A 27,203-nucleotide genomic window follows, 5' to 3' on the forward strand; every position below is an offset into this window, starting at 1 on the left:
TCTGACTGCCTCAGCCTCCCAAACTGCTGGGATTACAGGCATGAGCCACCACGCAGGGTCTGAAATCATTTTAATACTATGCCCAACGCCTGGCTTCCCTACCTCCATCTTCTTCCTCCCCTTCCCCCTGCCACATCTTTTTCCCCTTTCCCCAAGTCTGACTAAAGGTAACCCCAAGCAAACCTCACTCAATCACCTCAGCTTGGTTAAGTATCCCTTTGCAGCCTTCAACTCACTGCACTGTTAATTTCTTGTTTATTTACTTACTCTCTAATTCTGAAAAAAAGTAGGACCTTTATTTTGTTGAGTATTCTATCCCCAAGTGCCCACACATTGCATCGCAAAAAACAAGATGCTCCACAAATATTTATTAAGTGTACCAGTATATACTGCTAATTCCTTGCATTTTAATGTTTCTCTAGATACTCAAATAGCTAAGCAAACAGAGGTACATGTCAGTCCTTTTTCTTTTATATACAACAGACAAGTGTTGGGAGGCTAGCCACCAGTTATTTTCCCCTGGTACCAGATCATGCTACGGAGTTCCTTCAAACCATCGAAGTACAGCCTTCCAATACTGCGTCATCTGTTCAAAGTCACAGTATAAACACAAAGTTCAATCCATTTTACAAAACCAGCAAAACTCTACAACAAAATCCCACAGGAAACAGTAGGCCAATCCCATCGACAAACAGCATTTTAACAGTGTATTAAATGTAACAAAACGTTAAGATATAAAATCTAAATCCTTAAAGTCATACGATTTCTACAGAAATAAGACCCTTGCCCCACCTATACTACTTATGACTCAGGACAGTAGCTCATTCCCACGGGGACCCCACTGGTCACCTTTTCACCAACCCTCACCAGAAGTGGATGCCGGGCCTAGCAGCGGCCCTGGCCCTCATACTGGCTTCAGCTCTGGCCTTGGCTCTGGCCCTGTCGGCCTCGTCTGCCAGGGCCTCACGGTACTGCACTGGCCAGTGCTGGGGTTCCTTCTTATGCAGCTTGGCCACGAACCCCAGGACTCTCATCTTGCTGATTTCCAGGTTGCTTCGGGGACCCCAAGAGAATTCATATTCCGGTGGATTGGTGTGAGGTACCCGCCTGTAACTGAGGTATCGCTGCTGGACAAAATCTTCCATAATAAGCCTCTTCGGATACCCAAAGAGGAAATGATTCTTTGAGGGATGCACCCCCAACCGACGCAGCATCTCCCAGACCTGGGCCTCCCTGGCACTATTACCTTTCATATAGATAAGGCCCAGGATCATCATTAAGAGGCCCAGTCTGGGGCCATCTCCTCCCAGATCTTCCTCCTCCTCCTCCTCAAGAGGCTTTAGTTTGTTGATCAGGATGTAAGTGTGGTGCTTGCGGTCAAACAGTTTCAGCTCAAAACCAAAGACATACCGCAGATGCTCTGCGGCTCTCGCGACGATGTCCGGGAACAGGGCCTTCAAGTCTCCAATAACGTATTTCACCATCTCCGAGCGTGTGATGGGACTCTTCTTCTTGTCTTTCACCAGGAGGAACTGCACCAACTCCGCCACCGTCCGGTTCAGACGGCGGTAGGCCCTGCGCCGTGCCAAGGCTTTGGCCGCCAAGGCCCTCGCGCCTTTCCGGGTGAGGGCGGGCTCTGTAGCCCCCTCCTCCCTCCCGGTGCCAGGCTTCTCCGTGGCGAGCTCCTGCGAGGCGGTCGGGGCCGGGGTCTCACCGTCATGGCCGCCATCCTTCTCCCCCTCGGCCTGCGGGAGCGGGAGTCCCCTGCTCTCTGGTGTCTGCAACATGTTTCCGCGCAGGCAGGTGCAGAGCGCGTACAAGGGCCGAGGGGTGTGCGAGCCGCCGCGCAGGCGCCGGGGGAGGGGTTGGACGGCGGCTGGGGCGGCGGGAGGACCAGGAGCGATGGCAGAGGGAGTTCGGCAGCTGCTGGGCGGCACCACACGGGAGTCGAAACTGCGCCCGCAACGCCGCCAGCAGCCGGGACTTGCGGCGCGCAGCCTCAGTCCGCGCCCGCGCGAGGGGCCACTTCCGGCCGCCGCCGCCAGGATGGCGACCCCAGTGCCGCGCGAAGCCCCGCCCCTTCCGGTCCTCTATGGGTTGGAGTGTGCCCGGGCTGCTCTGAGTGGAAGTGCCAGAGGGTGGGGACGGGGGTGCACCCTGCGCTGGATTTTAGGCTCGGAAAGTCGGGGGCGGGGGAATATAGCAGGCCTCTCCCCTCCGAGGCCTGCAGAGTGGTTTCAGGGTACAAGGGGTGAAATAGGGATGGAATGCCGCCCACCTGCTCTCTGCAAGTGCCCACGTGTAAGCGTGTGCATCTCGGACTTTGAGGGCTTTTCCGTGGCTCTATAGTGCACACTGAGGGCTGGGAGCCAGTAAGCAAAGGATGCTAGGGAGATGGACGTGTATTCTGGACGGAAGGAAAAGGTCCTGCAGAAGGATTTAAACACGTGAGCGTCCAGGCCTGAACTGTGTCTTCCTGTTCTGGCGGTAACGTGGAAGATGCGCTGGAGTTCGGCCCGCTGAAATCGGGAATCCAAGTTTGGATGATGATTATAGTGCAAACTGGGAACTGGGACCTGGCCTGTTCACCGGGTGTATCCTCAGTGCCTACAGCAGTGCCGGACACAGAGAGGAACTCCATAAATATTATTCAATGGATCGTTATGAGGGAGTAAGGACAGCAGATTCCATGGGGATAAGAGGAAAATGATAAGATACACTGACGAAGGACAGCTGGCAGGAATAGGGATGGGTTGGAAGAAACGGGAGTTTTTTTTTTTTTTTTTGCCCAAGTCAAATTTGACGACACCCACGTGTTTCTTTTTCTTTTTTTACACACTCTGAGCTTTCTTCTGCTTCTTACTCCTTCCTTCCTTCTTCCTTCCTCCCTCCCTCCCTTCGAGTCCCATCCAAGCGAGCGTGTGATGGGACTCTTCTTGTCTTTCACCAGGAAGAACTGCACCAACTCTGCCACCATCCGATTCAGACGGTGGGGCCCTGCGCCTTGCCACAGCTCCGCAGCCCCCTTCTCCCACCCAACGGCAAGCTTCCTTGCTCCCTCCCTCCCTTCCCTCCCTTCTTCCTTCTTTCCTTCCCCTCTTCCTCCCTCCCTCCTTCCCTTCTTCTCCCTCCCTCCTTTCCTCCTTTCCTCCCTCCCTCCCTCTTTCCCTCCCTTCCTCTCTCCCTTTCTCTCTGCTTCCCTTCCTGTCTCCCTTCCTCCCTCCCTTCCCCCTCCTTCTCTTCCTTCACCCCCTCCCTTCCTTCCTCCCCATTCCCTCCCTTCCTTCCTCCTTCCCTTCCTCCCCCCTCCCTACTTTCCTCCCTCCCTCCTTCCTTCCCTCCTTCCCTTCCTGCCTCCCTTCCTCCTTCCCTCCTTCCTTCTCTTCCTGTCTCCTTTCCTCCCTCCCTCCTTCCCTTCCTGCCACCCTTCCTCTCTCCCTGCTTCCCTTCCTCCCTCCCTTCCTTCCTCCCTCCCTCCTTCCCTTCCTTCCTTCCTTTCCCCCTCTTCCTTCCTCCCTCCCTCCCTTCCCTTCCTTCTCCCTCCCTTCCTTCCCTGTCTGAAATGCCCTCTCTATCACCTCCATTTATCCAAATCCTGTGCACTCTTCAGGGCCCAGTATAAACATCACCTTTCCAAAGCCTTCGTTGGTCACCATGCATAGAACTTATTTGTTACCATCTCTGAATCACCTTAGCAATTTGTTCACATCCACGTATTTAGGCCTTATTAGGTGCCAGGCTCCGTTCTAAGCCCTTCTCAAATATTAATTCATTGGATTCTCACTAATATAAGTAGTAATACCATCACCCCCGTTTCACAGACGATTGTTTCTTTTCTGTGACACTGTTTGCTACTTACTAGCTATGTAATGCTGGGCAAGTTGCTGAAACCTCTGCCCTTCTGTTGCCTTGTCAGTACAATGAGTATAACAGTCGTAACTGCATTGTGGAGATTATGTGAAGTAATGCACGTAAGCATATAACACAGTGCTTGGCACATATTGATATTCAATAAATGTTAGCTATTAATTATTGCATATTTTCATAGGCAATATCGAATATGAGGATTGTAAGATGGACTGTGCTGGAATGCCTAGACTGTGGAGTTGTGGAGGAGGAGTCAGCCCTCACCCATTCTGCGACCTTGCAACAGGATTCTCAACCACTCTGGGCCGCCTTTTCCTGATACCGCAGCCCTGCTAGGTATGTGGTATTACTAGCACCATTTTCCAGGTGAGGTTACATGCGAAGAGGTTAAGTAACTTGCTCAGTATCACGCAGCTGGGATGTGACCCTGTAAGGCAGGGCTCCACAGACCATTCTCTTAACCACTACATTCAGAGATGTTAATTATGGCAATTATTCACTATGCTTTGTATTAGAATGTTTTTGTGCTTATCTTGCTACCCTCCCCAAACCAAACATCCTAAAAGCTAGGGCTGTGTCTTTCGCTCTTTTGAAGAGCTTCATAGTCAAGTCAGTGCTCGATATATAATTGCCAATGAATAAATGACACAAGCCTTTACTTTTTTCCCTAGGAAATAAGTTATTTATTTTAAGTACATATCTGACAGACTTTTCAAAATCTAAATGTGAAATCTTCCTTTTAAAAACTTTGGAAACTATCTACCCATTTGTATCATATGACTTAGAAAAACTGAAAGTATGTGAATGAAGCAAGAGGATGTTTATGATAGTCTAGCTTGAGGCTATTATTAGTTTTCATTGTGCCAAACATTTTATGTACAATATAATTTAGTCCTCACAAATCCCTATTAGGAAGATATTATTATCTGCGTTTACAAATGGGAAAACAGTCACAGAGAGGTTAAATCACCTGCCCCAAACCACCCATCTGTTAAGTGCTAGACCAGAAATGAAAACCCAGATCTGTCTACTCTGAAGCAAGACTGCCTGGTTATCTATTTTTCCTGAAGGCAGAGAGAGCCACCCGTACCTAAAAGGACAGTGCTAGAGATAAAATAGTCCACTGACATATTTTCCTCCCTACAACGATTGCCAGGGAGATGTGCAGGTGATATATGCGTGGAGAGGAGCATGCAGAGGAGATAGTAGTGAAAAGAGTTTTGAGGGACAAATCCACAGTCATAGGGCTGGATTTTAAGAACTGAATGAATGACATTGCTACTCATAGGAAGGAACCAGTTACAGACACAACGTGAATGAGTGTGGCAGATATACTGAGGGGCAGAAGAAAGATACAAAAGATTATGCATATCATATGATTCCATTTCTCGGATGTTCAAAGCTAATCTATGGTGATAGAAATTGGGCAGTGGAGGCTTGGGTTGGTGCTGACTGGAAGGGGAATCCGGGAGGTTTTGGTGGTGACGGCAGTGTTCTGTATCTTGATGTGGATGTAGGTGTATGTTTGTCAAAACTTACCAAACTGTACACTTAATAGCTATGCATTTCTTTTCTTTCTTTTTTTTTTTTTTTCTTTTTTGAGACAGAGTCTCACTCTGTCACCCAGGCTGGAGTGGTGCAATGGCATGATCTTGGCTCACTGCAACCTCTGCCTCCCAGGTTCAAGCGATTTTCCTGCCTCAGCCTCCCAAGTAGCTGAGACTACAGGTGTGCGCTGCCACACTCGGCTAATTTTTGTATTTCTAGTAAGATGGGGTTTCACCTTGTTGGCCAGGCTGGTCTCAAACTCCTGATGTCAAGTGATCCACCCGCCTTGGCCTCCCAAAGTGCTGGGATTACAGGCATGAGCCACCACTCCCAGCCAGGTATGCATTTCTTAGTGAATGAACCATACCTCAGAATGTATAAAAATAAAAAAGGATTTAAAAAAATGGAATGAATAGGCCTTTCGGTATGGGAGGTGGTGAGGAGTAAGAAAGGGGAACAGACCCTGCCTTGCCACTTGCCAATCCTAGATGTTCCCAGGTTACAGCAGAAGGGATGCAAACGGTTTTCCCGTTTCCTGTGTCCACATGTAACCGGACAGGCAGACTTTTAATACATTCCTTGCCTAAGCTTTTAAAAGGGAGGAAAGGTGTATGTCTTTGGTTTGGGAGATGGCAAGACATATACTTTAGTGAGTACTGGGTTGGAATCTTCTTGAGAGAGTCTCCTTCGTAGCCTAGAGTCTTCAAAAGCCCACGGTGCTTCCTGCAGTTTCATGCATGGAAGGGAGAAGCGTGTTCCACTGGAAAAGCGGAACTGCAGGATGGACTGTCCTGGAATGCCCAGTGCTCAGTGGAGATGCGCGGGAGATTTCCTGGGACAAAGCGCGAAGCCAGATCGTTATTCACCCATTCTGTGACCCTGCATAGGATGCTGAACCTCTCTGGGCCACTTTTTCCTCATCTTTAGGCCCCAACAACCCTTATTTTGCCCATCCCCACAGAGTTATTTTGACGTTCAATCAAGATTATTAATGCAAATATGCTTTTAAAGTGCCCCACCGTTAGGAAACAAATAGAAAATGTTACAGACCCTTTTCTAAAAGAGACGTGGTGGAAAATTCCCAGTAATGAGGGTTACTGGCCTCTTAACACAGACATTTCGGAACAGCTTACACATTCCTGGTTGAAAAAACTGTCTGGCCAAAAAAGATTAAATAAAGAAATGTCAAGTACTGACACTCCATTTGAGGCCAGTGAAGACTTTGGTGGGGAGCCAGGGTTATCTTGCTGGATTCCTTCTAAACTCGGCAGTAGAGTCCTCCAAACTCTTGAACGCCTTCACACAGGTGCTGAGTAACAGCATGTCACCCCCCATCTGACGGTCCCCAGGCTGCGTAGGTGCTTGTGGCTTCTCTATTTCTCCTGACGGGCTTGACATCCGTGCAGTTGAGCAGGCTCCAAGGAGAGATCAGAGGAAGAGCTTTGTCCCTGTCCCCAACCCGGGACAAATTGAAGGCTGGTTTTGTCAGAGCAGAATGGGCAGAGTGTGAGGCTTTGGGTCCCGTCTGTGGGGCTGGGATTGAGGCAGGATGGCCAGGCGGATGATTCGATCTGACTTGGGTAATGAAAATTGTTTGTTACTGTTTGAAGAGTAATTGTGTAAGCAACAGTACTTCTGTGTTTGGCTGCCAGTGACTCACCAGTGTCTGTAATACAACACCAAACCCAGAGGAGGAGCAGACCTTGGCCGGCGGGGGAGGGGAGTGGCAGGGGGCAGAGGGCCCCCTACTCATTCATCCTCTTCTCCCTCTTCCCCTGTCCCACCCCTTCTCTAAACCTCGAAGGAGAGTTGGCGAGAAGGCATTTGCCACCTGGACACAATGAGGCCCAGTGCAAGGGGCGGGCGAAAGCCTGGCCAGGAGCCAGGGCCCTGGTCTGAATGGCTGTTGCCAAGGGGCTGCCAACAGCCCATCTCAATCCCCAAGAGGCCTGGCAAGGGCGGGGGGGACCCAACCCCCACCTCCGAGGCCCACCTCACGCCATTTGCAGGCCGTGATCAGAATGTGCAGGGCGCCAGGGCTTTGAGCGGCTGAACAGAGCCATTTCCCCTCTGCTGGCTGCTGGTTCGTTGGATTAGAGCGGGCTCTCCGGAGTCCCTTTGTGGCCTGCTTGTTATTCTGCACGCACAGAGGACTGTGCATTCATCTTTATTAGTTCTAATTGCTTCCCCATTCTAATGGGATCTTGATATTCCCATACAATTGAAAGGAAATGTATTCATTAAAATAATTCTTCTCCTAACTGCCGCTTCAAGCTGCTCCTCTAAGTGACATTGTCTCTCTAACCACAGCCTGCGGAGGCCTCTTATTAAGACTCTAGTCAAAAGCCAACTTTAGGCAGCAAACTTTCCTTGCAGGAGTTTCCAGACACTGGAGAGAGGGTGCGTTTTAATCGGCTCACACACAGAAGTTGGAGGCCAGCTGGTCTAATTGGGGGTGCCACTCTGGGTGGATGGAGGAGAAGGGCTGGTCTCCAGCTCTGCCTCCCGTAACAATGACCCCTTTCTGCACACCAGCCAGCTGATTGGGAGAGGGCTTCTCCCGCGTCGTGTGTGTGAAACTTCTTGTTTATGCCACAAGCAGTTACTGGGTGTGTTTTCAGCACAGGGCACTGAGTACGGTGCTGTGGGAAGTGTGGAAACAGGGCTGGAGATTCAAGGTGTTTATGGCCTTGGTGGGTGGCGCCCAACACCAAGTCCCTAGAGTTAGGCATGAGAGGAAAGGCTGGCAACCCTCTCAATGTTCAGAAAGCTCACCAGGATCAAGAACTGAGAAAAGCAGGCTATTATTTCATAACTGTGTTTAATTTAATAACCAAAATCTTTCAAGCTGTGGGACCATGGGGGTAATACAAGAAGCTTTTGGGGACATAGGGAACCACTGATCTATTTAGGGGAGATAAGCCATCATAAAAAGAACGACAACGGAAACGCATACTCTTGCCATCAATGGGATCAATAAAGTGCTATGGGAATTTGGAGAGGTGGAAGTGGGTATGTGCTGGGCACTGCACAATTACTTGAATCTCATTTAATCCCTAGAACAGCCCTTTGAGGGCAGCATAATTATTCCCCATTTTACAAATGAAATCTAAGAGAAGTTAGATCATGTGTCCACCGTCAAGAGTTGGAGTCAGATGAACAGCAGCCTTCCGATTCCAAAACACAGGCTGTTTTCACGGCCCCTCTCACATCGTATCTGTCAGGGGCGATCAGAGAAGGTTTCCTGTGGGAGGTGGTGTGTGATCCCCCTGGAGGCTTTAGGAATAGTGGCTTGTCAACAGGCAGGGAGTGTGGCCCCAAAGGAAGCAAACACACACATGGGGCCTGGGAAGAAGCTGGCATATCAGGAACTGACCCGAGTGCCAGCAGCCCAGACACTGGAGCGTGTGCCGAGGTGCGGGAACAGAAAAGCAGAAAGGTTTATGAAGGCCCAATTTTAAAGAGCCTTGCTTGTCAGGAGTTTGGATTTTATCCTGTAGATAATTCTCCAAGGAGGATACTTGAAGCCTCCGGATAAACACAATATTTCTTTCGGGAACATCAATTTTCCTTGAGGTGAATAATTTTAAACATCTTCATATTAAAAGCAATTCAGCTATATCATGGAGTAGAATGCAACATTCTCATGAATTTTTAAGAGAAAACAGGAGACTTCAAAGAGTGTTTGGGTGTGCTGGCAGGAGCTCCCGGCTCTGCAGTCCCCTGGGGGAACTGAAGGCATTTCTTTTGTCTACTGTTGGTGCGCTTCAGTAGTAAAGATTGAGAAGCACTGATTTTACATAAACTGTTTTGATCCCAGGAATAAAATCGTTAGCTGTATTTCAAGATGGGTGGCAGGGGCCTGGAAGGTAGGGTGGGCAGGGCGGGGGTTGGGTTAGGAGGCTGTTGTAATAAACTCTCAGGAGACATAAAGGGCCTGGGGACTGCCTGGGTCTCAGAGCCCACCTCTTTGCTGTGGCACTTTTGGAGGGGGCTGCCTGAGAGACACCCACCTTGTAGCTGCTCCTTTATTTTGTTTTATTATTTATTTTTGAGATGAAGTTTTGCTTGTGTCTCCCAGGCTGGAGTACAGCGGTGCGATCTCAGCTCACTGTAACCACTGCCTCCCGGGTTCAAGTGATTCTCCTGCCTCAGCCTCCCGAGTAGCTGGGACTACAGGTGTGCACCACCATGCCCAGCTAATTTTCATATTTTTAGTAGAAATGGGGGTTTCACCATGTTGGTAAGGCTGGTCTCGAACTCCTTACCTCAGGTGATCCACCTGCCTCAGCCTCCCAAAGTGCTGGGATTACAGGCGTGAGCCACCATGCCCGGCAGCTCCTTTCTTTTAACAAACTCAGCAATAAGATTACGATGGCCAAGGAGGCTATCGCAGAAGCAGTGAAAGGAGGGTCTGAGCCAGGATCAAGTTTTGCAGAGAACCTTTGTGCCCTGGCCTCTTCATCAATGATGCTGCCCTCCAACCACCTTCTGGCCCAACAGGTCTATTAACTTACCTGCTAGAAGACGAGTGGCTGGACCAGTGATTCTTGGGGAGCACTGCCTGTTGCAGCATCCAGCCTTCATATACTGGTGGGCAGTTTTGTTTTGCCCAGTGTGGTGGCCAACACCCTATAGTCAAGAGAGACTCGGCTGGGCGTGGTGGCTCACGCCTATAATCCCAGCACTTTGGGAGGCCGAGGCAGGTGGATCACGAGGTCAGGAGTTTAAGACCAGCTTGGCCAACATGGTAAAACTCCATCTCTATTAAAAACACAACAGTTAGCTGGGTGTGGTGGCATGTATCTGTAATCCCAGCTATTCAGGAGGCTGAGGCAAGAGAATTGCTTGAACCTGGGAGGCAGAGGTTGCAGTGAGCGGAGATTGTGCCACTGTACTGTAGCCTGGGCAACAAAGCAAGACTCCATCTCAGAAAAAAAAAAAAAAGAAAGACTCAAGGGAAGGAGGAAGAGGGGCTAAGCATCCCAGTGAGGACAAAGGCCATGCTAGACTTCTCCTTGTCATTCAGTAGAAGGAGATAGCCCACCTCAGTTCGCCAAAATCCCTAACTCATATGGCTCTTTCTGGGGGAGCCAATTCTTAGGTAGTTCAGAATTTGTTTCTTGAATCATCTTTGTTTTTAAAGCATTAAAAAAATAACTTAGAGCTTCCGTCTTAAAAAAATAAATAACTTAGTGTTTTATTTTTTCCCCATTTTTAGAAGATACTATTTATTATAGAGAATTGAGAAAATCTTGACCATCAAAAAGAAAAAAACAAAGACAAAATAACACCGGTAATTACCCGTACCTAGATAGGGGTAACTACAGTAAACAGATACATTGGTGGGTGTCCTCCTCCAATTTTTCTAAGCACATACAATTTTATTTTTTCAGTGGATATGCTTTGTATATGCACAGCATATATTTCTTCACATAGCTTGAATCTTTCACTCTAATTGATATTTTCCTATAAGGTAATTATTTGTGATTGAAATTGCCCCATGGACCACATGTCACCTTTAATGCCTACTGTTATACATTTAGTTTGTTTTCAGTTTTTCATTATTAAATACAAGATGAGGGACTTATTTGTGGCTAAATTTTTCACAAGGCAATATTATAAATATTTTCTCTTATACAAGTAACCATTTTATTGCTGAAAAAAGTTAAGGCAAGAAAAAAATGAAACTCCTATAATGTTACCATTCAGAAATCATATACCCTTCAGTGCCCATCCTCACAGATTTAATTCTGTGCCTGTATTTGTATCTGCACATAAATGGATACATTGAATAAAGTCTGTAAGTGTGGTATAGATATATTTTATTAAAACAACACTATTTTCTAGCCTGTTTTTTCTTAATATATAATGACCCTCTTTGTTATTAGATAGTGTTCAATATTACCATTGATTGCTTTATAATAATACATTGTGTAAGTGTTTCACATTCATTCTGTTGTTTATCTGGGTTCTTCCTGGAGCGTTCTTCTTTTTCTTATTTTTTGCAAGAGTTCTTTAAATAGTAAAGATTTGAAGTTCTTTGTCATGTTGCAACTGTCTTTCCTGGATTATTCATTTTTCCTTGGGGCTTGTTTGAGGTAACTTTTTTTCTCTTTATTTTCATAATTATAAAAATAAAACATGAGGATTTTATAAACATTAGAAAATACAGATAAAAAGAAAAATAATTAAAATGAAATAACCCTAAATCCCACCAACTGAAGATGACTACTGTTAATATTTTAGAATGTATCTTGCTAGACTTTCCTGTCTCCCAATATAGTTGAGTAGGACCACATAGGTATGATATATTTTTAAAAATTGGGATTATTCTATATAGAATCCTGTGACCTACTTTATGCACTAAGTCAATTCTGAAACTCTTTCTATGTCAACACAAATGAACCTGTACCATTATGTATTAATTTTATTTTAAAAAATAAATGCTTTTACATAGTTCAAAAATCAAAACAACATTCAGAAGCATACATTGCAAATTCTTGTTCCCACACATGCTTCCATTCATTTGGTTCTCTGCCTTCCCTACCCATAGGACACTGCTTTTCATAGTTAGAAGCAAATGCAAATGTATATTCCCCATCCTTTCTTACATAGAAGATAACACACTATATATACTATTGGGCACCTTGCTGTTTAGTTTTTGTTTTTTGTAGAGACTATTTTTTAGCAGTTTTAGGTTCATAGAAACATTGAGAGCAAGAATCAGAGATTTCCCATATATATCCTGTCTGCACACATCCATAGCCTCCTCCACTATCAACATCCCCCACCAGAGTAATACATTTATTACAGTTGATATAACCTACATCGGAGTCATTATCACCAAAGACCATATTTTACATTAGGGTTCACTCTTGGTGTTGTTTATTCTGTGGGTTTTGACAAATGTATCATGACATAGATCCACCGCTGTAGAATCATACAGAGTATTTTTACTGCCCTAAAAATGCCCTGTGTCCTCCTGTTCATTCCTCCCCTCTGGCACCTTGCTTAAAAAAAAAAAAAGAACAAAACCATAACCAAAAAAACTGTAATGGCATAGAGTGGAGACTTCCGTATCAGTGGATAGAGAGCTTCCTGGTATTTCATGGTATGGATGGATCATAATATCTAACCAACTCATAGAGTTGGACATTTGAAATATTTCTGATATTTTGCTATTATAAATAATTTTGTAATATGTACATATGTCATTTCTGTGTGCAAGTACATTTGCAGGAAAAATTCTGAGAGTAGGACTGATGAATCAAGGGGAAAATAGATTAGTGGTAACATCAATAGAAAATACCACATTGTCCTTCATAAGGATGTGCCATGTTGCCCCCCTGCCAGCAAAGTATGAGGGTATCTGTTTCCCTACAACATGAGCAAATGAGAATATTTTGGATGTGTGCAAATCTGATAGGTGAAAAGGGGGTGTATCATTGCGAATTCTATATAATTTGCTCTCCTGTTATTATAGATGAGGTTGAACATTCTTTGATAAGCTTAAAAGCCATTTGTGTGGTTTTTTTTCTGACAGTGGTACCTTTTTATTGGGATATTGGTTTTGATTTATAGAAACAAATATGTATTAGATGCTCATGCATGGCTAAGGCAAAAAAAAAAGAAGAAACAAATATATGTTGGAGTGATTGACCCTTCGTGAAAAGAGTTGCAGTTTCTTTTTCAGTTAGCCATTTGTTTTCCTACTTTGCTTATGGGGTTTTTGCCATGCAGGTGTTTTAAGACTTTTTATGTAGGCGTATTTTTCAGTCATTTATTTCATGACTTCTTGATTTTTGAATCAGTTAGAAAGGTTTTCATTGCTCCAAGATTATGAGAGGGTTCTATTATTATTATGGCAATTTGATGGTTTTATTTTCCGCATTTGTATCTCTGATCCAGCTGAAATTTATCCTGGCATACTGTGAGAAATATTCGTCCAGCTTCTAGTTCCAGTTAGCCAAATGCAATTTATTTAGAAATCTATCTTTGTCTCACTGATTTGATATTTTTCTTAGACCAAATTCTCATATTTACTCAGGTCTGTTTCTATGCTTTCTATTCTGTTCACTGGGTCTTCTATATAGCAGCATTTTTAATAGCTATATAACATTGCTTTTTATGTATAGCAAAATTTGTTGGACTAATTCATTTTTGTTAAATTTTCAGGTTGCTTCTGGTTTTTCAATATTCCAAACAGTGAATATTTCAATATTCCATCAGTGAATAAAATCCTGGCACATGTACATTTGTGTCCTTTTCATTTTACACATGGAATTACTGGGTCAAAGATATGTGCCTTCTTAGGCTTTTTTTTTTTAATGTATTGCCAAAATGCCCTTATCCCAGCTTATACCCCTCTACCCGTGTGTGAGTGCAGATTCCCCCCACCCATGCCAACTCTTGGTATGATAATAATTCTTTTTAATCATTGCAAATTCGATCAGCAAAAAAGGTCTCTTACTGCTGTTTTAATTTTCCTTTCTTTGAATGTTAGTAAGACTGAATATTTTTTTAATTTATGGTGGGTTTTGATGTACAGAAGTTTTTAATTTTTTTCATAGTCAAATCTATTAATCTTTTCCTCTATGGTCTCTGCTTTTGTTGACATGTTTGGAAAGTTCTTCCCCCTCCTAAGATTATAAAATATTCACTCGTATTTTCTTCTAGTACCTACCTTTATGGCTTCATTTCCATCTTTATCCATCTGGTATTCATTTTGACGAATGGTGTGAGCTGGGAAATAATGTGTATTTATTTATTTATTTCCCGGATGGATACTCCGTTCTTTCATCACTGTTAAAAGGCACATATTTGTGTGTGTGTGTTTGTGTGTGTGTAACTATTCCTAAAGTGAACATCTCAAACAGCTGGACACTGAGGGAGACGCAGCTCTGGACCTTGGGCCATCATTACAAATATCAGCTATTGTGCTTAACAAGCAGATATGGCACTTTCTAACAGACGTGAGCTTTTGAGTCAAAGGGATCGACGTTTGACATTCAGATCCCAGCTTTGCAGCTACTGCTGGTGCAACTTTGAGCACACCAGTGATCCTCCCTGAGTCTTGGTTTCCTCTTCTTTAAAATGGGATAATAAGACTTACAGGGCTGTCATGAGACTTGAATGAGCTAATGTTTGTAGCAACTGTCTGCACATGCCTTCACGCCTTTCACAGCATGGACAGTCAACATTTATCACTTGCCCTTCACACTGCAACTATCATGCTCCCTCCTCGCCATCAAGTGATTTCTCAGGCCTTGACTGTAAATAGGATATGGGAGAGGCTGGATGCTGTGTTTGCTTTTTATAGGTTTTCTATCTTTACTGTGTGATCAGACTTCCATGTGTTATGTCTTGCTGCTGTTAGTGTCTTTTCATTAGCAGCCTTTCTCCTCTCTTCTAAAAGTACTGCTTTTAATCTTATAACAGCTAGAAAACCAGACAACTGGATTGTTCGAAGTATATATAAATTAAGAGTAACTGGGATCTGAGTGGGAGCCCGAGGGCCTCTCCTATTGTATAACGTGGTGGTTCTCGGCTCTGGCTGTACATTAGAATCACCTGGGGAGCTTTGAAAACATATCCATGCCTGGGTCCTACTCCAGACCAATTAAATGAGAACCTCTGGTTGTGGGGCCCAGGCCTGGGTGTGTTTAAAAACTCCGCGGGTGATTCTAGTGTGAATGCAGGGCTGAGAACCATTGGTTGCGTGCACAGGCTTTGTGAGATCCACATTTACGACTGAGAGGTCTTTCCCTCTGGTTCTCTCCCAAAGTGTGCCCCAAGTTTGGGCAGCAGCTCTGTGGAGCAGAAGGCCAGATGTTTAGGCTCTGACTGTGCTTGCTAAAGTGAGAGGCTCCAGCACTCAGGTCTGTGTAAGAACACGTTCCTCAGGGCTTTCGGAGATGATGTCAGTTTCTCTTTAAGATGGAGCTGTTTTAGTCCCCACCCCGATGCAACTCCCCCTGCCTCTAAGGGGTTCCAGGGACCATGCTGACTTTGACTCCTGAGGAGTGTAGGAAATACTGAGAAATAAATCTTGAGAAAACACCTTCAGTTTTTATTTCTATTTTGTTTATTTGCATATTTGTTCTCTTTTCTCTTGGCTCCTTCTCTGTCCTCAAAAAATGTATGTAGGTGATATGGTTTGGCTGTGTTCCCACCCGGGTCTCATCTTGAATTGTACTCCCATAATTCCCATGTGTGGTGGGAGGGACCCGGTGGGAGATAATTGAATCATGGGGGGAATTTCCCCCATACGGGTCTCGTAGTGAATCAGTCTCTTGAGATCTGATGCTTTTATAAGGGGTTTCCTCTTCCACTTGGCTCTCCTTCTCTCTTGGATGCCGCTATGTAAGATGTGCCTTTCGGGCCGCACGCGGTGGCTCACGCCTGTAATCCCGGCACTTTGGGAGGCTGAGGCAGGCGGATCACGAGGTCAAGAGATGGAGACCATCCTAGTCAACATGGTGAAACCCCGTCTCTACTAAAAATAGCTGGGCATGGTGGCGCGCACCTGTAGTCCCAGCTACTCAGGAGGCTGAGGCAGGAAAATTGTCTGAACCCAGGAGGCGGAGGTTGCAGTGAGCCGAGATTGTGCCATTGCACTCCAGCCTGGGTAACAAGAGCGAAACTCCGTCTCAAAAAAAAAAAAAAAAAGAAGTAACTGCAGTTACATGTTTCTTTTTTTCTTGTTTCGTGTCAGGAGTAGAATACATTTGGCTAGCTTCATAAGAAGATTAGAAAGTTGGAGGAGGGGCTGGTCTTGGTGGCTCCTGCCTGTAATCCCAGCTACTCAGGAGGCTGAGGCAGGAGAATTGCCTGAACCCAGGAGGCGGAGGTTGCGGTGAGCCGAGATCGCGCCATTGCACTCCAGCCTGGGTAACAAGAGCAAAACTCCGTCTCACACACACACACAAAAAAGATGTGCCTTTCACCTTCTGCCATGACTGCGAGGCCTCCTCAGTTATGTGGAACTGTGACTCTCTTGTTCTTTATACATTACCCAGTCTCAGGTATGTCTTTATCATCAGTGTGAAAATGGACTAATACACTAGGTGACATGTGTCAAGCCTGCTTGGTTCCGAACTTTGCTGCATCCATTCTATCCATGGATGGAGCCACTCTCTCCGAAAGGTACACTTACCTCCATCAACTATTGGTGGACCCACTTTGTCTCCTGGCAAAATTGATACTAAATGCGCTCCCTACAGCCTACAAATGGGGCATCAACATCATAGCTCCTCACTACAAAGTCAACCTTCATGGTATTCTCAAATTCTGATTACCAGCCTGGGGGCTTACTTAGCCCATGGGCTTGAGACCCCTTCCTGGTGTCTTGCCTGGTTCATCTAAAACTAGGGCCTCTGTGATTTCACCAGATCCTTTGGGAGAAAAGTTGCCACTTTCCTAATGAATGAAAGCCAATTCCTCCAAGCTTAGCAATAAAGGGAGGCTCTCTGTGTGGAGAGGAGTCTCTCTGTGTGGAGAGGAGTGACTAGAATTTTCCCTTGGGATTTCTCACTCATCATCCCCACCCTTCAACACGAACAGGGCAGCTGAGACCAGGCTGGATTCCTCAGACCAGCCTTTACCACAGGTTGGGAAGAACAGCAGAAATAAACAGAGAGAGTAACATGAGCCCATAAAATCTTGTTTACAAGATACGACTTGATCATGAGGGCCCAGGGCTTGGCCTCATCAGTGTGGGGGCTGCCCCCACATGGTCAGTGTCACAAAACCAGGCCTGGCCTTGGGGCAGAAGCTGGGACAGCTGTGCTCTTGAAAGTTCAGATGGACCCACTAAATATAGAATGAAGCTGAAAAGGAGACAGTCATCCCCCTTGTGTCTGGTGCCATCATCTGAACCCCAGAGTTCTGTATGAGGATCTGTCTCTTCCTGGGATGGTTAGAAATGATTGCTCCTTTTAGTGGCAGATAAGCCTCAGATTCAAGTAAGGTTTTGTTGATTAAGGCTGCATCAAGATGGAATGGGGTGGGCAGACACTAGCTTACTGCCTCACCCAATGCCTTGACCTGTCTTGCTAGAAGTATGGTTTTATATCCGCAAAAGACACTGGCTTTTCTTTAGATACATTCAGTTGAGAGGCAAAATGTCACAACATTGTGAAATACTCTGTGATGTTCAAGGCAGAGCTATAGCTGAGCAAACTGAGGGTTATTTGCAAAGAATGCTGATGACACTCTTTCAAAGAGCTCCCAATAATCATTCAGGGAAGAAAAATACAAGGACATATCAGTTTGCAGAGACTGCTTGTTTTTTTTTTTTAACTTGGAAGTCTGTGCAACATAGCTCTGTCCATTTTGGTGCTGATTGCTTCTCCACTCTCTTCAGGAGAGACCTCAACCCCTGTCCATCGGAATGGCCTTACCCTGTGGCCCCTACCAAACAAAAACGTAGCAGAACATAGCAAACCAGCAGGCTCCGAGTGTGACGTGCTGATAGAGTTCCCTAACGCTGACTGTCTGGTCTGCATTTCTGGAGATTGTTTGGCTGTCATCCTTCATTCCTCCGTGGGCTACCTAGTGGATAACCCCATAAACTCTGGCCCACTAATCTTCAACGGGGACAGTGCTGCCCCCTAGAGGCAATTTAGAAAAGTGTGGTGTTTGTTATATCGGTCGGGGGCACTGCTTAGCTGGAGGCAGAGGGGAACCAGACTTCCTGCCATAGGCAAGGCAGTCTTGAACAATGAAGATTTCTCCTGCACCTCTCCTGCCATTTGAATGCCCCACCAGATGTTCATGTAGGTGGAAAACCTCTTTATAGTGGTCTATATTTCTATTTCTAATTTGTGTTTATACACAAAGTACTTTTGTAAAATTTTATTTTTTATTTTTATTTGTTGAGATGGAGTCTTGCTATGTCGCCCAGGCTCTGCTCACCTCAACCTCCACCTCCCAGGTTCAAGTGATTCTCCTGCTTCAGCCTCCCGAGTAGCTGGGATTACAGGCACGCACCACCACACCCGGCTAATTTTTGTATTTTTAGTAGAGACAGGGTTTCGCCATGTTGGCCAGGCTGGTCTTGAACTCCTGACCTCAAGTGATCCACCCGCCTGGGCCTCCCAAAGTGCTGGGATCACAGGTGTGAGCCACCGCGTCCAGTCCTTTTGTACAATTTTAATATGCACTGAATTTTTATATAAATGGAAAGAGCACTGCGTTTTTTCTTTACCAGGAGTTGTTTACCATTTCAGAAAACCACAATACCAACAATAATATGTTCATAGTATTTGAGTTGCCAAAACAACACGCCTCTCTTCATATGCATTTATACATGAGTAATGATTCTACATATCTGTATGACTGTATAAGACTTATTTAATCTTGTTTCAGAACACCAAATATAAAGAAGTACCCATAATGTTCCAGTGAATATTATTTTACTTCTCTTGCGTTCAAACTTACTTATTACAAATAGGTGCAATCATTTGACTACATTATCTCTTCTAGTATAGTTATGCCCAGGCATTTCTAGATCGCAATGTCTGTTAGTTTATTCTAATTTTTTTCCTTTTTGTTCATTATCTCATAGTTAGGGTGGTATATCGATTTTCTAAAAAATATGTGCATAGATGGGTGATATCATCTATAAATTTCATTTTCGAATAGTCAAGGTGGTCTTACAGAAGATTTGATGTAAAAAGGGGAGCGCTGGGTCTGATAGGGTTGGGACCCACTGCTCTAGGTGACCTCACGGAGGATATTTTATTTTATCTCATTTTCACAGCAACGCTTTGAGCTAGGTCCTGTGAAGACCACCATTCTGCCCTGGAGGAAGACAGATAACAGGAGACATGCGGTAACTAGACAAGCAGGAGCTAGCGCTCTGGAGTCCTCTTGCTATATCAGATCACTATTCCGCTTCCGCCCACCATGTCTGCCCCATCTCCCATGATTTGTCCAGGTGCCCAGGGCCTTTCTACCTGGAAGCCCACCCTCTGGCCCTGTCTCTTTTTTTTTTTTTTTGAGACGGAGTCTCACTGTGTCACCCAGGCTGGAGTGCAATGGCGTGATTTCGGCTCACTGCAACTTCCACCTTCCAGGTTCAAGTGAATCTCCTGCCTCAGCCTCCTAAGTAGCTGGGATTATAGGCACACACCACCACACCCAGCTAATTTTTTGTATTTTTAGTAGAGATGGGGTTTTGTCATGTTGGCCAGGCTGGTCTTGAACTTCTGACCTCCGGTGATCCACCCACCTTGGCCTCCCAAAGTCGTGGGATTACAGGTGTGAGCCACCATGCCCAGCCCCTGCTAGGCTTCTTACAAGGTCCACTGGGGACACTGACTGCAAGGGAAAAAATGACTTTTCCCTTTTGGATAGAATTTTAACAGAATAAACACAAGGGAAGAATTTTGCAAAGAACATATCCCCAGTACATTTTACTGAAAGAATGAATGAATGATTTGGCAACGTACTGGGGAGGGTACTGCTGGGTCCTTTGGCACAAACAGTCCCTGGGCTCTTAATAATTTATTTCAGCAAACTAATGTGAGTGTCCCTGGGGTTGAGGCCCAGGTTCACAGGGCTCTTAGCTCGAGGAGGAATACTTCTGCTGTGTCCACGCAGGCTGAGGGACGCTCTTCACTCCTTTTCAGGAAGCACAGCTTTTGAAACAGGAAGCAGCACGTCTCCCTTGCTCTCTCCCCATGCACACTAACATGGTTTTCAGGTCCTGGGGATGGGGGTCTTCTTTAAGTACCAGCCTTTCCTCTGGCCCTTTGGTCTGTGATCTGACTGCCCCTGTGCCCTGGTCTGAGGAACACCACCACAAAGGGATGCTGCCCTTTTTCCTTGTGGGTCTTGGGCAGGGTCTCACTCTGGGCTATGGCTTCCTCTTTCCTTCACTCAGCAAATGTTTTGTGCCAGATTCTGGGGTGCAGGGATGAGCAACGACACATAGTCTCAACTTCTTTCTTCCTCAACTAAACCATGTGACTAGGGGGCAACTAGGGGGGGTCCTCCTTCAGCAGGAGCCAGACTCCTCACTATACCCCATTCTGAACCTTTCCCTCAGACTCACAAAAGATTTTTGACTTCAGTCACCCTCCGTGGACTCAGATTTAGTGCAAGTGACTGGCTTTTGCAATAGTGTGGGAAGAGCTGGGACAGGAGCCTACAGAGTTCCTACAGGAGCCTGGGGGAGGGGCAGCTGAACCAGCCTTGGGAGAACAGGGAAGCCTTCCTGGAGGAGGATGCCTGCGTGTAGTACCAGGGAATGGTGATGATTCGGCAAAGCCAAAGGATGCATGCATTAGTCAGGGTCCTAAAAGGGAACAGGCCCTTAAGTTACGATGATGTGAGGAGGGTTTATGTACAAAGAGATTATTTGCAGAGGTTTGGGCGGAGTGTGGGAGAACAACACAAGACAGTCCAGAACCTCAGGGCTGGTGGCAGCAGAGCTGTTTCCTCCCCTAGGCCACAAGACGGGGGAGAGGGTCAGGCTATAGCCTGGGAAGAGGGAGTCGTGTCATTCAGGTCACCTTGATAGGAGTGACCTTCCTTCTAGGGATCAGCTAGCCTGATGCGACCATTCAAGGAGGGAATGAATAGCCTTGACCTCATTCTTTCCTGTCTTCCAAACTCTTGCTGGTGGTCCCCATTGGCCAAACCAAGCCAGGAGCCAGAGGGCACTGGAGCTGGTTGAAGCGATCTATACAGGACAGACTCTGGGGTACAGAGCAGGCTGGAGAGCAGATCTGGCAATGGCAAGCAGAAGATATCCAGGATGCTGGGTCAGGGAAGGCCTTTCTAAGAGGAGGAGAACATTCGCGAAGGCCCGGAGGTATGGGAGAATGCAGAAGTTGGGGTAATGCTTTCTTTATGTCTGGAGTAGAGTGAGCAGGGATGAGGGGTGTCCATCATGAAAGGCCTTGCTTGTCTTCCTAAGGAATTTGAAAATATATCCCAAAGGCGATAGGAGCCCCTGGCGGGTTTTAGGCAGGAGGTGACCTGATCAGATTTGTGTTCCGAAATGACCGCTCTAGCCTGCTGTGGAGGAACACTATCGTCCAGTGGTCTGGAGGAACACTTCAGACTAGAGATGGTGAGGCCTGAACCAAGACAGTGGCCATGGAGAAAAAGAGGTGGATGGATTTGAGACATTTTTAGGAAGTAGTCTCAAAGGGAGAGGAAGGATTGGATGTGGAGGATGAAGGAAAGGGAGGTGTTGAGAGCAGTGTCCGAGTTTCCACTTAAGGCTCAGGATGGGGAGGGAGCAGGTTGCCTGTCCGGTTGTTGCCTCCTTGGCTTCGCTTTCTGAATTTGGGAGAAGGCTTAGCTCGGCCCCCATTAGCAGGACCTCGGGCTTTTAAGGGGGCCATGGAGGGGCTTCCCAGTCATGCCACAGGTTGGTCTCCCTTGGCTATCTCAAGAGCATGCAGACTAGGGAGCAGGCGAAGTCACCTTTTGCTGCCCTCCTGGGACCTACTGAGCCAGGACCTGCTCCTCTCCCACTGCCTGCCCCTTCCCATATGGGCAAGGGATGTGTTTTCTTTTAACTTGCTTCACTGCAGGAGCAAATGAGGTCCAGCTGAGGGGAGGGAGCCAGCCACCACAGGGGAAGCCAGACTGTGTGAGCTGGGGCGAGCGCAGGGCCCTGTCACCCTCAGTTTCCTTCCCCTGGCTTTTCAGAAAGCCCCGTCCCTGTAGGCTCGGATTTCATCCCTCACAATTCTGAAGAACCTGCTATCCTGTAACAGGTCCCATTCCTTGGGGTTCTCTACCCAGAAACCTGCAATAATTTTCTTTTGTTGCAGAGGAAATGCTGAGGTGGTTCTTTCATAGTCTAAGAACTTGAGTAGTCATGGCAACGCATGAGGGTGGGGCGGGTGGGGGGGGGCGTCTCAGCAGCCTTTCGTTTCAAATGCCAGATTAAAGGAAAAGCATCTTTGGAGTTCGCCTCATTAAGACATAGTTCTCCAGCTCATCATTTTACACATTACATTTTGCCTGCATTTCCCCGCCTGATGGGCAGTCTTCTGGGACTGCTCCCCGAGAATTTTGGCTCTGAGACTTCTCCAAGAATTTCTGGCAAGAGCGTTGGTGGGGGTGATTCCTTTGTTCCTATCGGGGCCTTGTCTTGTAAGTCCTTTGCTTACAATGGGGCTGCCATTTTTTTTTTTAAAGGTAACATGTTTATTGAGGATTTGTTCTGTCTACAGAAACATGTCCATTGAGCAGACATTTCCTTTTCATACCACAGTTTTGGTCCAGGATCTTGCTTTCAGAGTGTGGCCAGGTCAAGCCCAACGCTGGCTCTGGGGATCTAGACCATCCTTCCAACTGCTGTGGGGGGCGTCTTGGAGAAAGTAAAGGTGGAAACGTTTAAGCCAGACACTGACCAAAAGTTCTTTTTTCCTCAACTGGACTGCATCCCCTTGCTCCAGCTGACTTGGGGGTCCTCTTTCTTGAGGAGCCAGACTCCCCACCCTACTCCAGTACAAACCTCTCCTAGTCCTACACCCACAAAAGATACTCAACACATTAGACTTGCGCAGTTATCAACTAACATGCTTCCCACGTCCTCATTTACCCTTTCCGGTTATCTCCTCGGTTCCCCTGGTGGTTAATGGTCTTAGTAACCACAGCCCCATGTGCTGAGCACTTACCAAGTGGCCAGATTTCTATGGATCGCTTAATTTAATAGTCAGCAACAACCCCGTCAGGCAGGTACTAGCAGTCTCGTCTTACAGAGGAGGGAATGAAGGCCCCCAAAGCTGACTTGTCCAGAACCAAATAGCTGGTAAGAGGAGAGCCGCCATGGCATGGGGTCTGTCTGGTGACACGCAGTGCTCTCTCCCACCAAATGACGCAGCCTGCATCCCCAGCTGCTTTCACCCCCTCACCTGATCACAGCACACATTCCCACCTGCACGAGCACCCCCATTCCAGCCAGAATATGATCACTGAACCATCTCCCCAAAGTTCCCCCCACTTTTTTTTTGTCTGAGATGGGGTCTCACTCTGTTGCCCAGGCTGGAGTACAATGGCTTAATCTTGGCCCACTGCAACCTCTGCCTCCCAGGTTCAAGTGATTCTCTTGCCTCAGCCTCCTCAGTAGCTGGTATTACTAGGTGCACTCCAACATGCCTGGCTAATTTTGTATTTTTAGTAGAGAGGGGGTTTCAACATGTTGGCCAAGCTGGTCTCGAACTCCTGACCTCAAGTGATCTGCCCACTTTGGCTTCCCAAAGTGCTGGGATTACAGGTGTGAGCCACTGCGCCCAGCCACAAAGCTCCCCTTTCATTGCTCCCCTGCTAGGCTCAGTTTTGAGGGTATAGAGACCATGACAGTCTTGTTCACCCTGGTATCTACAGGGCTTGACCTGTAGAAACTACACAAGTAATTACTTACTTACTGAGTCAATGGAAATCTCTCTTCCACCAGCCCCTCCCCACCACCGTATTCTTTCTCTTCTCCCTTCCCAGCTACAGCCACCGGCTGTCTCCACCATCAGATGTGGCTTACCTAGTTCCTGAGTCACTTCCGTCCAGGTAGGTGGAATCCTATCAGAGTATGTGAGCGCGTTTGCAGGGTACATTCCTGTGGAGCCCCCTTAGCTGTGGCTGTGTCTGTTCTGCAGAGAGAAAGTATTTCTGCTGTGAGAGGTCTGGATCTGGAGTACGGAGGGTAAGCCCTGGGCCCCCATTTATCCCGTCCTCACTCACCTGCCTCCTGTATCATCCTAGTCCATAGCAAAGCTTTTCACTAAGCTCCTACAGGATTGGACTCTTCACATACATTATCTCATTTAATCATCACAACAACCCCAAAGGCAGGTGGTAAAAACTCCATTCTATAGGAGAGGAAACTGAGGCTTGAAGGGATTACATCACTTGCTAAGGACTTACAAGGATTTGAACAGGGGCTTATCTGTGGTCGCAGCCTTTGTGATTTTTCCTTCTTGCACGGGCTGGGCTTCTGCTGTGTTCTTTCACCTGGGAAGCCCTCCTGATTTCTGGGGACCTGGCAATCTCAGGGGCTAATCATCATGGTTAGAATAGGTACAATTTTGTGAGCATCTGTATATACTAGAAGGTTCACAGATGGCCTGATTTAACCTTCATCCCTGTGAAGTAGGTGCTGTGATTCTCTCCACTTTGCAGATAAGGAAACTGAGAGAGGTTAAGTGTTACCACCAGTGCTGTCCAACTGCTAAAGTGGGGAGGAGGATTCAAACCAGGCTTGCCTGAGACTGAAGCCCATGTGCTTTACTACTCCTAAGGGTGTCTGACAAGGGCTGGACTCTGATACTCATCTCCTCTTCTCTGGGAACCTGCTTCTAGCTGGGGTCCGGCTGCCCAGAACCAGGTACTTTCCTGCTGCAGGCCTCCTGCTGCTCCACACCACCTGCCTGATGGGCCAGCCTCCCAGCCCCACCTGAACTCAGCACACTCCTGAGCTCCTCTAGTGCTGTGCCTGGCACTGCTGGCCACGTGGCAGCCACGTTAATTTCTCTGGCCCAGCTTACTCCACTCCCCAGTCCTGCCCTCCGGTGTCTGTGGCAGTCCCCGCATGCATGGAGAGGTGCTAGTGTGATTCTTTCCACCGCCACCCATGAGCTGGATGGGCTGTGATTCCTGCTGTGATCGCTGCATGGTTCTCTAAAGTAGGCTAAGCAAGTGTCAGCACCTCTGTCTGGCTTCTTGGGCTTCATGTAGCTCCCAGTCTCTATGGCTGAGCCTGGCTCAATGACTCCTCAGCACTGGAGCTTATGCTTCCTGCAGCTCCCACCTGCTTGCTGACCCGAATGCCTGCCTTGCACCCTGTTCTGCCATCTGATACCTGCCTGAGTGTCTGCCCTGACTCCTGTCCCTTGTCTTCCTCTGACCCCTGAGCAGCACAAGCCCCTAAGCCTCAGCATGTCCCCACAGGCCCCCAAGCCCTGCCTCCTGAGCCTGACCCTGTTTCATCCCACTTAAGCAGACATTATCCAGCCTTCTCCCTCAGAATCTCTCAGCTTGGACTCTGCTCCCCATAGAGCAGGATCAATGACTCAGCTAATAATATGTTCTGGGAGTCCCTGTGCAGGACACTATATAGGGCACAGAAAACTCCCAGCTGCCTGTTGCCTCCTAGGCCCACCGTCTCTCACTCCTTTTTGTGTGTGTGTGATGGAGTTTCACTCTTGTTGCCCAGGCTGGAGAGCAATGGCACTATCTCGGCTCACCGCAACCTCCACGTCCCGGTTTCAAGCGATTCTCCTGCCTCAGCCTCCTGAGTAGCTGGGATGACAGGTATGCACCTGGCTAATTTTGTATTTTTAGTAGATACAGGGTTTCTCCACGTTGAGCAAGCTGGTCTCAAACTCCCGACCTCAGGTGATCCGCCCGCCTCAGCCTCCCAAAGTACTGGGATTACAGGAGTGAACCACTGCACCTGGCCACTCACTCTTCATGGCTGGTTTTTGCTGTTTTCCTTGATTCCTATTATGGCAGCAGATGCCCCTCCACACTGCCCACCTCACCAAAGGCCTTGTATGTTTTGTTTTGTTTCGTTTTTTGAGATGGAGTCTCCCTCTGTCACCTAGGCTGGAGAGCAGTGGCACAATCTCAGCTTATTGCAACCTCCGCCTTCTGGATTCAAGTGATTCTCCTGTCTCAGCCTCCCGAGTAGCTGGGTTACAGGTGCACGCCACCACACCTGGCCAATTTTTGTATTTTTAGTAGAGACGGGGTTTTACCATATTGGACAGGCTGGTCTCGAACTCCTGATCTCAGGTGATCCGCCCACATCGATCTCCCAAAGTGCTGGGATTACAGGTGTGAGCCACCATGCCCGGCCGGCCAGCCTTGTAAGTTTTAAAGCCTACTTGGAGGTCTCTAAGTCCGGGCTTCCCAATGTTCTTTGCACATGAAGGAATGGATACTGTCTGTGTGACACACTGCAGGAACTGCTGGAGCTTGAGAAGGGCCAGCCAGGGGGTCCAGACACCCCAGGCCAAGCCCCAAGGGCTAAAGGGATGGGTCAGGTCTCTGCTCACCTGGAACCAATTCTGTTGAGAAGTGCTCCTCTAAGCCTTGGCAATAAAAACAGTAATTGCTTCTTTTTATTGAGTGATTAAATTGCGCTGGGTGGTGTGTGAGGCTTTCTGTATACACTGTCTCTGTAGTGAGGTAAGTCATCATCATCCCCATTTTATAGATGAGGACAGAGGCTCAGAGATCCAGCAACTGTCCGAGGGCTTTACGTCTCTGAACTCCTAAGGTGCTTCAGAAGCAATGTCAGTGTCAAGTGATTTAACCTGCAACATTCTTTGCTTCCTCTGTATGTTCTTTTTTTTTTGGAGATGGAGTCTAGCTGTGTCACCCAGGCTGGAGTGCAGTGCCACGATCTCGGCTCACTGCAACCTCTGCCTTCCGAGTTCAAGCCATTCTTCTGCCTCAGCCTCCTTGGTAGCTGGGATTACAGGTGCCCACCACCACGCTCGGCTAATTTTTGTATTTTTAGTAGATACAGTGTTTTGCCATGTTAGCTAGGCTGGTCTTAAACTCCTGACCTCAGGTGATCCGCCTGCCTCCTAAAGTGCTGGGATTACAGGCGTGAGCCACCACGCCCGGCCTCCTCTATATTTTCTCATCTTGCAACAAAACAGCGAGCCCTCCGTGAGCAGAACTGTGTCTAATGCGTGTCTTCATCCTCGTGCTGCCTCATATGCTTGGTTCCATGGTTGTTCTCCAGGTCCTTCTGAGAAGCCCAAGGCGCCTTAGGCTTAGTTCTCACCACTTCTGCCCCAGAGGAGTAAACC

General features: G+C 47.1%; 2 protein-coding genes across 6 annotated transcripts in view; one reads left to right on the forward strand and one right to left on the reverse strand.

The window, feature by feature from the left end:
* LOC128929796 (uncharacterized) overlaps positions 1-27,203 on the forward strand; it is a 126,180-nt gene that overhangs the window by 32,523 nt on the left and 66,454 nt on the right. The window contains exons 2-7 of one of the 5 annotated variants that reach the window (XR_013527171.1): positions 4,049-4,203; positions 19,181-19,252; positions 23,884-23,949; positions 24,039-24,085; positions 24,681-24,766; positions 25,595-25,728. Coding sequence is in view for 2 of the 5 variants with exons in the window: in XM_078350393.1 (XP_078206519.1) it covers positions 4,049-4,203 (155 nt within the window). In the remaining 3 variants the exon portion in view is untranslated. Of the gene's footprint in view, positions 1-4,048; positions 4,204-19,180; positions 19,304-23,883; positions 24,009-24,038; positions 24,086-24,680; positions 24,767-25,594; positions 25,729-27,203 lie in introns of those variants that run through there. The other 4 variants (XR_013527172.1, XM_078350393.1, XM_078350392.1 and 1 more) reach the window with 4 other exon arrangements.
* On the reverse strand, positions 356-1,955 carry MAGEF1 (MAGE family member F1). The gene has a single exon (XM_002758151.6). The coding sequence runs from the start codon at positions 1,785-1,787 to the stop codon at positions 864-866; it is 924 nt and encodes a 307-aa protein (XP_002758197.1). The 5' UTR covers positions 1,788-1,955; the 3' UTR covers positions 356-863.

This window comes from Callithrix jacchus, chromosome 15, assembly GCF_049354715.1.
Source record: "Callithrix jacchus isolate 240 chromosome 15, calJac240_pri, whole genome shotgun sequence".
In the NCBI taxonomy this organism is placed as follows: domain Eukaryota; kingdom Metazoa; phylum Chordata; class Mammalia; order Primates; family Cebidae; genus Callithrix; species Callithrix jacchus.